At 25.1% G+C, this 12,399-nt stretch overlaps 3 protein-coding genes across 3 annotated transcripts; 1 reads left to right on the plus strand and 2 right to left on the minus strand.

The window, feature by feature from the left end:
* Window positions 1-2,148: 2,148 nt before the first annotated feature.
* On the minus strand, window positions 2,149-2,899 carry Phum_PHUM534180 (RNA-binding protein, putative; the record flags this gene model as incomplete). Its single annotated transcript, XM_002431477.1, has 2 exons — window positions 2,149-2,317; window positions 2,616-2,899. The coding sequence occupies 2 exons, from the start codon at window positions 2,897-2,899 to the stop codon at window positions 2,149-2,151; spliced, it is 453 nt and encodes a 150-aa protein (XP_002431522.1).
* Window positions 2,900-3,350: 451 nt separating this feature from the next.
* On the minus strand, window positions 3,351-8,586 carry Phum_PHUM534190 (uncharacterized protein; the record flags this gene model as incomplete). Its single annotated transcript, XM_002431478.1, has 8 exons — window positions 3,351-3,359; window positions 3,416-3,438; window positions 3,521-3,761; window positions 3,832-4,007; window positions 4,071-4,593; window positions 4,674-4,991; window positions 5,083-5,316; window positions 5,683-8,586. 8 exons carry the CDS (start codon window positions 8,584-8,586, stop codon window positions 3,351-3,353), a joined length of 4,428 nt encoding a protein of 1,475 aa, XP_002431523.1.
* A 477-nt stretch (window positions 8,587-9,063) lies between these two features.
* On the plus strand, window positions 9,064-10,384 carry Phum_PHUM534200 (tRNA-splicing endonuclease subunit SEN2, putative; the record flags this gene model as incomplete). Its single annotated transcript, XM_002431479.1, has 3 exons — window positions 9,064-9,200; window positions 9,444-9,757; window positions 9,831-10,384. The coding sequence occupies 3 exons, from the start codon at window positions 9,064-9,066 to the stop codon at window positions 10,382-10,384; spliced, it is 1,005 nt and encodes a 334-aa protein (XP_002431524.1).
* Window positions 10,385-12,399: the final 2,015 nt, after the last annotated feature.

Consider the following 12,399-nt stretch of genomic DNA (forward strand, 5'->3'; position numbering starts at 1 on the left):
TAAACCTTAACAAATTAAATTTTTTACGGTTAACGTACCTAAAAAAAATTTTTTTTTCTGTTTTTTTTTACAATTATACTGTTATAACAATATAAATATATTCTGGAACAATAAGAGAAAAAAAAATGGAGAAAAAAAAAAAAAAAAAAAAAGAAAAAACCAGACACCGCATGCACTGCTCCTTGGTCAAATGGTTAGTTAGTATTATTATGTAATTCCTTAATTAAAAAAAAATATATATTATATATATATATATGTATAATCTTGGATGATGAGAAAAAAAAAAAAAAAGATAATAATAATAATAATATGGTATGAGAATAAACCTCATTTTCTCAGCATTTTTTTGGAAACTATTATTTATATATATATAAAAAAAAAAAAAAAAAGTAGTAAGAAAGTAAAAAAGAAAGGTAAAAAAAAAAAAAAAAAAAAATGATTTTTTATACTAAAAGATACTTTTTTTTTACCTACCAAAAAAACCAAAATTTTGCAACTGAATAAAACGTTGAAAGAGACCACCACACCAATGTGTAACGTACGTTTACTACTCTGTATAAAACACTCCAGATACCCATTTATCGATCCAGAACATAACCCACCAGACAAAACCCCATTGATTCACAATGATCATAATCTCTTTTATCGTGACAATAGTGGTCGATCACCACAACCATTATCGGTCCCTTCTCATCAGACAACCATAATCAACAACCTCATCCTAAATAGACCAACTACATTATATTATTGACAGTTTTTGTTTTCTCTTTTTTTTTTTTTTTTTTTTTTTTTTTTTTTTTTCGTTTTGTCGTACTAGTCTGGCTTCAAAATGTTTTTTTTTTTCTTCAAATAAAAATAAATAAAAATAAAAAAAATAATAATAATAAAATAATCATAAACTTTCTTCGACTCTCCAGTAAGTAAGTAAGTAAGTAAGTAAAAAAAAAAAAAAATTTATTACTTTTCCTGTGACGTAAGCAAAGGAAAAACATTTGTTGTGATTTTGATTAGTTAGTAAATAAATATAAAAAGCAGGATTCTTATTACTTTTTCTTTTTTTTTTTTGTTTTTAAAAGGAGAATTTGTGTGTGTCGATGATGGATGATGGATAAATGTCTAACAAATTGTTGGCCCACTCAAGTTTGTTTGAATTCACACAATCCGAATATTCTCCAGAAACTAAATTTTGATGTAAACCCATTCTTTTTTTTTTTTATAAATGAATAAAAAATAAAATAAACATTACATATAAACATTTAAACTCAAAGTTAATCTTTAAAAACCTTATGCTTTTGTTAAGATTTGAAAAATTTCGAATAATAATGCTTTAGTAGTAAAAAAAAAAAATAAAACAAAATAAACAAAAATGGGGAGGGGGGGGGAAAAAGAAAAAAAAAAACGTTAAAATCTGTCTTGTTGAAAACCCCCACAAGTTTAAATGTCATTACTATTTTCATATAGTTTTAGTTCAAAGTCACATTCTATTAAGTATTTCTCTATTGTATTACGATGACAATTAATAAATAATTTAATTAATGATAAGTCAGTGATAATTTTCCCCCTCAATTTAATTGTAATTTTTAAACAGTACTATATAATTTGGATATGCATGAAAAAACATGTCTCTTAAATGAATATTCTGCCTAAAAAATATAACCCTACTTTAAAGCACTTAGTATCATGGCTTTTCGATAAATTGATAATAAAAATTATGTTTCGAAGATGTAAAATTATCATTAAAAATAATCGTAATTAGTTAAAGTAAAGAATAAATTGCTTGAAATTCAAATATATTATTTAAATTTCAGCATTAATTCCTTATCTATCCTTTAAAAAGTCATTAATAAATGTAAATTTAAATTAAGAGTTTCGTAATAGTTAATCATAGAAAAATATTTCGAATAAATGACATAAAAAAAAATTTTTGTGTGATTTTTTTTAAAGGTGGAGACCCAAATAAAATATAAATAAAAAATATAAACAGCAAAAATGTAAGGTTCTATGCTAAAATAAATAATATATAAAATGTTCCATTTATATCTCATTTAGTAAGTGGTTTTTGATAAATGATGTAAAAAATCTAATAAAAATAATTACCTACTGAAACTGACGAGTTACATTTACACAAACATATCATTACAAGCAACCTCACCTGGAAGGTCTTTTATATCCATATTTTGTATCATTACAATCTCTAGAGAAATGTCCTCTTTCTCCACATGTGTAACATCTTTGATTAGGATCATAGCTTTTAAGACCTCTTCCTCTGGTCCTTGGTCGAGCCACAGAAACTCTTACTCTGTTTCCTCCGACAGAACTAATAACATAAGATAATAATGACTTTACTTTAAATATAAATTTTAATCAAATGCATGAACATGTTATTTAAATTTATTTATGTATCATCAAATAGTACAAAAATATATATTTCAGTCAAATATTTCTGCAGCGTTTGAATTAAATTAATTTATTTAAAATCATTTTTAAAATAAAAAAATTTAATTTTCCCTCATTGACTTTGAATAAAATGCTTAAATGAAAGAAATTTATCAAATTCACAAAATGGTTGGAAGCATTTTTAGTTGGAATAAAATATAACTGAAATTATCACTTACGTGTTGTCAACCCCTTGAATTGCTTCTTCGGCATCTTCTCTATTTTCAAAAACGACAAATGCAAAACAAGGAGGTGATGAAGCTACCCAAACTTCTTTTAATGGACCGTATTTTTCAAAGACTCGAGTTAATTCGCCTTTCGAAACCCCTTGTCCCAAGTCGGCTACATGAAGACGACAATTTTCATCAACACTTGGACTTCGGCTTCGACTACTTTTAGAACTTCTTGATCGAGAGCGCGATTTTTTAGAAGAAGCGCTAGAACTCCTGCTCCGACTAGACATTTTAGGCACTCCTAATTAATAGCACTATCGAAGCAAGAATCCTCGTAAATGTACACAAAATTCCAAGTACATAAAATTTATTTGTAGAAGGCGGTGTACGATTACGACAGAAAACTCGATAGAGATATCGAAATTACTACAACTGTAAGGCAACCTCGTTTAATTTTTTCTCCTACAGAAACGAAAAAAGACAACAAAACTTCCTTTGCATTAATTAAAAATTAATTTAAAAAAAAAAAAAACATTATTTTATAATCATTTTATTACTTTATTTGCTGACAATAATCAATTTAAAAAAAATTTTTTTTTAAAATTGATTATTTGCATTTAAAAATATCATAGATATAGAAACTTGGTTTAATCACATAAAATATATACTAATTGATTTTTTTTTTTTTTTTTAATTAAAATGAAAAATTTTATTGGATGATAAATTACTTGTCTTGAAATTTTACTGTTTCTTTAAAAAAATAAGTCAATGATTTATATGAAAAATATAAAAAAAGTATATAATACCTTACAAAATAACATAACATCACCTAAAACAATAATAATAATATACAAAAATTTATTAAGAAGAAAAATGATTTTGTTTTGCATATTCCCAAATAAATAGAGCACCGGTAACGTGTACGTTAAGAGATCTAATAATCCCTACTTGAGGAATTTCAACGCATATATCAAGTAAAGGTAATAAATTAGGTGGTATTCCTTCTTTTTCATTTCCTAAAAGCAATAATGATTTTTTTGGAAATTTAACTTCGTTAAGAGGTTTACTATAAAGTGCTTGTTCTGCTCCGATAACTTTGTATCCATCATCTTTCATTTTTAATAAATAATTTAAAAGATTTTCCGGTCTGACCTGTAAAAGAATCGTTAAATTTTTGCTACCGTTCAATATCTTTTCTTTTAAAATAAATTAAATAAATTACTTCTTTAATATTGATCCATTTTTCGGCAGTTACGGAAAGAGAAGCAAATTGTTTATCTTCTACGTATTTTAAACTTCCCAAAACGTATTCGAAAGTTCCAAATATTTCACATGTTCTCGCTAAACCTCCCAAATTAGGAACTCGATCTATGAGTGAAGCTACTACGATGAGACCATCTAAAAACAAATTTCTTTTTATAAACAATTCTTCCATGTTTTATTGTTATTAATTTTTTGTACCTGTGACGCGACGAGAAGGACAATCTGAAAAATCCTCCGTTGGTAAAAGTTCTTTAAGTGGAATCATTTTTTTTTGATAATTGATTTTCGACTGTGAATTATTATTATGATTGTCTTCGTTGAATTCTGAACATTCCCGAGGGTTGCATTTACTACTGATGGACCATGTTGCACAAGACACATCTTCCAAAGAAGAATCGGAAACGTTTTCAACGGGAATAATTTTATTATTATTAATATGTGGATGACAATTTTTGAAAATTTTCAAAGATATCCATTCGTCGAAACCAACGTTTGCCAATCTCGGTAAATCATTGAATATCGTTTCAAGGGAATAATGCTCCAAAGGATTAAAAACGTTTAAATAAAAATCTTCCTGCAATTTTCTACAATTTTTCCCTGCGTTTCCTTTGCATCCCCTTTGAATACTTCTCTGAACGCTATTGTGAATAATTTCGTATTTATCGTAAATGTCTAATAATTTTCGATCTTTGGCTAACAAACAATATTTTTCTAAAATTACCTGAAAAACAAACATTTTCGTCATTATTATTATTATTTTTTTAAATTTAACTTATTTAATAATAATAATAATAAAATTACCAAAGCATAAAGACGAACTTCAAAATGTTGATCCATTGTAAAGGGTAATATTTTAGTTATACCTTGATTCAACCAATCCCTTAGTCGATCAGAGGGTATTATTTTACACAAATGATAAGAAATTGTTATCAACGAGCAGACGCCTTTGGTTTTTAACGTTATGTAATTATCCAAATGACTCCAAAAATCCGATAATAATTCGGGATAATTTATCAATAATCTAATTAATAACCATTCTTGTAAATATTTAACGCTGGGTTGTGCATTTTCCTCTTCCAAAGAATCGTACAGCCATTTTGTGAGATCATATGCGGCAGTCTATAAAAAAAAAATCGAAAAAAAGTTTTTTAATTTGAAACAAACTTTATCAGGTTTATAACTACTATATATAAAAATAATGTTAACTTACCTTATTGGGAAACACGACGGTTTCCAAAATGAGCAAAGCTTGCATTAATCTGTGTTTGATCCGATGTATTAACGAATCTCCAAAATATCGATTTTTATTTTTACAAATTTCTTTTTCCAAATCGATAAGTTTTTTAATCAATTCCCAAACAAATTGTTTATGTTCTTTTATTGTATTATCAAGTGATAAAATAATTGAAATCCCTCTTCCACGAATCTCATTGCTCGTGTTAAACTTTCTAAAAAAAATTAAATTTTAACTTATTATTTTACACAAATACTTAATTGGAAAAAAAATGGAAAAAATACTCACCGAACTTTATAAATATCGAGTTCGTCGATATAATTACAAACTTCAACCGTTAATCTTTCATCTTTTCTTTGAACTGGACCAAAAATTAAAATTTTTCCCAATATGTGACTAAACGACGAATTGAGTATTAAATTCAAATTCAATTTTTGAACGTGGTCGACAAATATGTTGACAACTGCAAGACTGGAATCGGCAAATAATAAATCCGTATACTAAAAATACTTTTATTTATTAAAATAATAAAAAAATTGTACGACGACATTATGATTTAGTATTATTAATACTTACTTTTAAAACGACGCCCTCGACGGTTGAACAATCGTTATTTTCAATCATTTCAGGTTGAAATAATAATTCGATAAAATTTTTAGAAAGAATTTTAAAATTTTCACTTTTCCTCCTTTCCATAACTAACGTCCATAATAAATCAATTATTGATAAATCATTTAATTTCGGTAGAATTTTTTTAACGGTTAACATGACCGGAATTAATATTCCATAGCCGCCAACGTTAAGAGCATCCTTTGAAATATTTAACAGGAATTCAACGGTGAGAACATTTTCCGTTTCCGTTTTAAATTCAATGGAATTTAGAAGGTAATTAAATAAATACCATTTACATTCTAAATATTCCGAATTTATTTTTCCCCACAATCCTTGTTTTTCACATTTTTTTTCCAACGGAAAATTTTTCTCCCTCAGAGGTTCATTAACGTTTTTTAATATGTAATGGAAAAAATTTTTCAATTTTAATTTTTTAATGATTTTCGGCGTGAATTCCTCAATGGTAACTTTTAAAAATTCCATCCAACAAAATACTCTCATGTACGACACAGATTCATCATCTTTTTCTAACAATGGCACGTCAACGGTAATCAAATCGTTTAATTTATTTATAATGATGTCGCGTATTATTTCGTGAGTATCCCGAATTTTCAAAATATTTTTTAAAGTTTTTACCAAAAAAGAAACCGTGTCATAATCTTGTAATTTTGATAAATGAAAAATTTGCGACAGAATGTAAGTAATTATGTCGGGGAAAAATGGCGCGATAAAATTAACGTAAACGTTTTTTTCTAAATTATTATTATTATTAACGGAAACGAGTTCTAGAACAAATGACGTAGTTTTTAAAAAACTATTTATTAATAAATTATCGCAATAAAGTCTTTTATCGAGATTTTTAAAACTTTTAAGTATCGATTGTAATTTATTTAAGGCAAAATTTTTTTGAGAATCCATATTTGATAAATTTACGTTACCGTTATAAGCGTCGTTGAATAAAACCAATATCAAAGCTAAAAATTTTTCATTTTTTTCAAATTTACAATTATCACCGAACAAATTATCAAGATATTGAGCCGATGTTTTTTCCGAATATGAATTTTTTAACCAATCAACAAGTTTCATCCAAACTTTGCTATTCCTTTCCAAACAATTTAAATTTAAAAAACTCATTATTAAATTTAAAAAATTATCCAGCGAGACATTACTGACGTCAGTCAGCGACATAATTGCATTTAAAAATTCATTATGAATCCCTATTTTTATTATTTTATTATGCGTTTTAAATGCTGTCGTAACGAAATTTGATATTTCTAATATTTCTTTATTTTCCCAACAAGGATGTCTAGGCACTTGAGCTAATGCATGAATTACATAAAATAATGATTCTGGACACCAATTGAGACTGCATAAATTTGTAATGAATGAACAAAAAAAAATTTTACATGATTGTAACTTTGTGTAATTATTAAAAAAAACACATAAATTTTCACTTAATTGCATACCGTTATTGTAATAAATAAATATATTGTTAAGGGTTGTAATCAACGGAGGTATAAGTTTTTCTACTAAAAAAATATCAGAATAAAAAATATCTGGTAATTTCAAAAGGCCATTTAATCCCCATTTTATAATTTGTACATTGTCATGAGTTAAAGCTTGTTCAAACAATAAAACCACCCATGAAAAATTTATTGATTTTTCATCGTTGAGTTTACATACAATTTTCTGAACAATTTCATCCATTATTTTCAATATTGGTTTAATTATGTGAAATTGTTGTTCATCAAAATACTCTAACAATATTATTATTTGTTGGTAAACATTTGATATTTCATGTTTGTAATTTGAATCCCACCAAATCAAAGTTAAACTGTTTAATTTCGAGTCTGAAAAATTATGATCGTGACAATGAAAATTTTCATTCGAATTTAATAATAAATGAACTGTATTTTTTAACAAATACAATGCTTGCTTTTTAACTATTGAATTTTTTTTCGACAAACTCGAATATATCAATTTCCAATAATTTTTATTATCAAAAATTAATTTCATCAAACAATTATCATCGACAGCAGCCTTATCAATAAAACATAAATTGAATAAATAACAAGGTATTAAAAGAAGTCTACTCTGTGGCACATCATCTTTTAACGAATTCATTAAATTAAAAAATTCTTCCCAAATTTTAATGATTCCTTCTCGAGTTTTAAAACATGAAGTAAAATTTGGTAAAATTATTAATAATGTATTTAATAATATGTTATCATTCCCATAAAATATCAACTTTATAAAAATTTGAATTTCATCTATGCAATTTTTTTTATTTATACACGAAGCAGTTTGTATAAAACTTTTAACATATTCATCATCAGGACACTGTCCCAAAATAAAATATATATTGTATAAAATTTTTAAACTGAAATTAATTTTAAATTCATTATTATATTTTAAATTATCTGTATTGTTATTAGTAAGTTGCAAAATATAAGAGTAAAATTCAGCTAAATCTAAAATATCATTTGGAGCCTTTTGATTAATTGCAATTCTATATGTCAAAATAATAATATCCAAAAATTCTGATTCGACCTGCTGTGAAATATCAACGGATTTATTTTCACAATTTATATAATTTTTTATTATTTGTAAAATGGGTTTTAGCGACAACCCACAAGATTTATTTATCATTAATTTTTCATGTAATTGTAAAAATTTATGAAGCAGATGAGTAGCAGTATTTTTATCGATTTCAAATTTTGAATTTGATAATTCTGCCACTTCTTTGTCATTAACTGTTAAAATCTTTGTAACTTTTTCAATTATTTCTTTACAATTAATCATTGGATCTTGATTAATAAATTTAAAAATACTTTCAATAAGATGTAAAGTGTCAGAATTTTCCGCCATGTCTAAATAAATCTAAAATATATCAAATTCCTCTTAAATAAAATTTTATTCATGATGCTTTTTATATTTTTTTATATATAAAATCTAACACATGTGTATAACTTATAACAGTAAAAATAAAAATAAAAACTTACCTAATAAAAAATATAATAAAAAGTTTTTTTTTTTTTTTCACAATATTTTTCAAAAAAATAAATAATATCAAAAGTAATAAAAAATAAATAAAAAATTTTTAATTTATAAAAATATCACCAAAATTTAAATAATTTAAAACATTTTATAATAAAATAGAAAACATATGATTAAATGTGACAATGCCTCCTTTACATATCGACGTCAATTCACACAAAAATGTGTTTGGTTAGGAATAAAAATTTTTATAAAATACTTAAAAAAAATAAATTTTAAAACACGTTGCAAATGATTCTGTCACATTTATTTAGCTGAGAAACAATAAACGTTTTTAAGAGTCTTAAAATGGAATTTAAAAAACCTAAATTAAAAAAACAATCTTTAAGAATTAAAGAAGCGTCTTCTCTCATTGACAAAAATCAACTAATAGGAGTTTTTAACGGATTACAAATTGTTATAACAAATCAAAATCTAATTAATTGGTTATTCACTAAGGCACATATTTTTAAATTTTATTTAAACTTTTGAAAAACTTTATTTAAATTAAAAATTATGTATTTGAAAGAAAATAACTCTCTAGCTCTCTTTATATTTTTACTTACAAAAATTTTATATATATTTCTTATATAAAGTACATATTGGTACTGCAAAATGCAAAATATTTATGATTTATTCAAATTTTAAATTTTTTAGGGAGGTTTCGGAAAAGGAAGTTTATCAAAAAGTTTTCCTTGTTATAATTTAAATAAAGGTGATATACCCAAAATTATTACAGAGCAACAATACCAAAATGAATCAAAATGGAACACTGTAAACGAAATCACATATCGAAATTCATTTTTCGATGATCATTGTTCATCGATAAATAGTGTCAATAAGTTTTTACTGGAAGCAATAAATGATGATATTAATACACAATTACAATGGCAATCATGGAAAGCAAACCTTGATAATAATTTAAACAAAGACTTTCACAAAAAAAGAAGTTGTATTATACATAATAATGTTAGCCGAGATAATTTATTAGAATTTACTGAAGGTTTGTTTCGCATTTTAATTTCCATAAAAATATTAAATTTATTTTCCTAAAAAATTTTTTTTTCGATTTGCAGACAGTAGCATTGAAGTTGATGAAAAGTTTCAAAAAAGAATAAATGAAATTATAGACAATAAACTTATAATACAGGTAAAAGATTATAAAAAAAGTAATGAAAAAGTTATAGTAATTAATATACTCAATGACAATTTATCACCTTCACTTATTTCCATTGAAAATTTTAAAGCCAGACTAATGAGGAGATCATATCCGATGATAGAAAGTTTATTATTAAATTTTGAAGAAACACTTTTTTTGAATTATGCATTAAATTATTTTAAAGTTCACAATGAAAATGGTGTTAAATTAAGTATTGATGAATTATGGGAAAAATTTAATAAGTCTCAATGGAACTTTTTCGAAAGATATGTCATTTACCATTATTATAGAACAAAAGGTTGGATTGTTAAATCTGGTATAAAATATGGTGGAGATTATTTACTGTATAAAGAAGGACCTCTATACAGTCATGCAAGTTATTTGATAAAAATTTTTAATCCCAAACAAGTTTTTACATGGACAAAATTTTTGGCAATCAACAGATTAGTCGAAACATTTAATAAGGTATAATATAGACATTTTGAATTAGGTAAGAAAATAAAAACCATAAAATTTACCCTGATGAAATGATTAATTTTTTTTAAAAAAATTGTTACAGGATGTATTATTTTGTACAGTTGTAAAAAATGAATCATGCAGTACTGAAATTACCTTTCCTGAAAGATTAAAATATTACAGTGTGTGTGAATTCATGTCGAGAAGATGGCTTCCTTTTAAAGAAAGAATAAATCAAAATCAAACATGAAAAAAAAAAAAAAAAAACAAATTTTTTAAAAGTTTTCAAAAAACTTTTATGATTGTTTGTATAACATAATTAAAATTTAATAAAATAATTAAAGTTTAATTTGTTTTTGATTTCCCTTTAAAAAAAAAAAATGGATGATGATGATGATGATGATAACAATTGTACTGTTTAAAAATAAGTGAAAAAAGAAAAATATTTGTTTAAACAAAAGTTTCATTAGGGAGAAATGATGAACAAACAATAATAATAATAATAATAATAATAATAAACGAATATCGTTTTCTGTAGTTTTTTATTTCATTTCTCATGATTTATTCGTAACAAGAGATTCGTTGGAAACAAAAAAAAAAAAATATCGAATTAGTGAAAAGAGCATAGAATCTAATAAAAACAAAGGGGAAATCATCCCGATGATACTAAACGATGTAAAATACAATTTCGATTCTTATACCAAGTCCGCCATTTTTTTTTTTTTTTTTTTAATTTTTTTTTCAAACGTGGAAAATTCAAATTTTTAAAAAGCTTAAAAAAAAAAAAAAACGGTAAATTTTTTTTGTAAAACAGGGATAAAAGGGATGCCGTGCGGGGATTTTTCCAGCACTTCACTCCAGCCTGGTATATATTAAAAAAAAAAAAGGAAAAATAAAGAAATCTGGCCCAGAAGGAAAATCAATTACATTAACACAAAATGGAATATAATGTAGTTTTAAAAACAAAATTACCCTTCCCCACCCCCACCTCACCATCATCCCTTCATTCATCCGAGGGTTTTTTTTTTTTTTTTTTTGCATTTATCAAAAAGTCTAAGTTTTAGGCCTGAAGGTTTTTATTTAGTTAGAAAGGGCTAGAAAAAAGAAATGAGGAGATTTTTTTTTTTTTTTTCTTTTGGCCTTACAAAAAAGATTTTCATATATAAACTTTGTTAAATAAACTCTTTAGTTTAGCACTCTTTTAGATTATTGAATTATTATTATTATTATTATTATTATTATTATTACTACTATGTGTACATAAAAATCATTTTACCCAATATTTATTTTACTTTTCCTTAGTTTAATTATACAAATACACTTGAATCCATTTTTTTTTTCCTTCTCTTTTATAATCATTATTATTATTATTATAATAACAAGATTGTTGTTGTTATTATAATTAAATGTAAAATTAACGATTGTAACCGTTTTTTGCACCTTTTATTTAATTAAATTTTTTTTTTTTATTCTTAAGCATAATAAAATAATGTTGGTGGTAAATTCTAACCTGAGGCACGTAATCTACTTAAAAGACCATTTTTTTCATTTTTTTTTTAAGAGTTAGATAATAATGACTCACTCACGGTGTCACCATCATCACCATCACCATCACCAACACCATCACCATCACCATCATCATCATCATCATCTCTGGTATTTTTATAACTAAAATTAAACGTTGGAGAGAGAGAGAGAGAAAAAAACGGAATAAATATTAAAAGAAGTATAATAATAACAGTGAGAGAGAGAGAGAGAGAGAGAGAGAGAGAGAGAAAGAGGAGAAATACGATATTTAAGACAGATTTGGATGTTGGATGTAAAGTCATATTGTGATTTTCACACCATCGAGAGCTCTTTTAACTTAAAAGCCATTATCGAATAAAAGAATGAATTTTTCCCTTTCTTCTATTGTCATATATCTATAAAAAAGTGTGAAGTATCAAAATTCATACATACTACTACTACCACTACTACTACCACTACTACTCTTCTTCTACAACATTCTACTTTCTTTTTTTCCGCATAAC

This window comes from Pediculus humanus, genomic scaffold, assembly GCF_000006295.1.
Source record: "Pediculus humanus corporis 1103172108288 genomic scaffold, whole genome shotgun sequence".
NCBI classification, from domain to species: Eukaryota; Metazoa; Arthropoda; class Insecta; order Psocodea; family Pediculidae; genus Pediculus; species Pediculus humanus.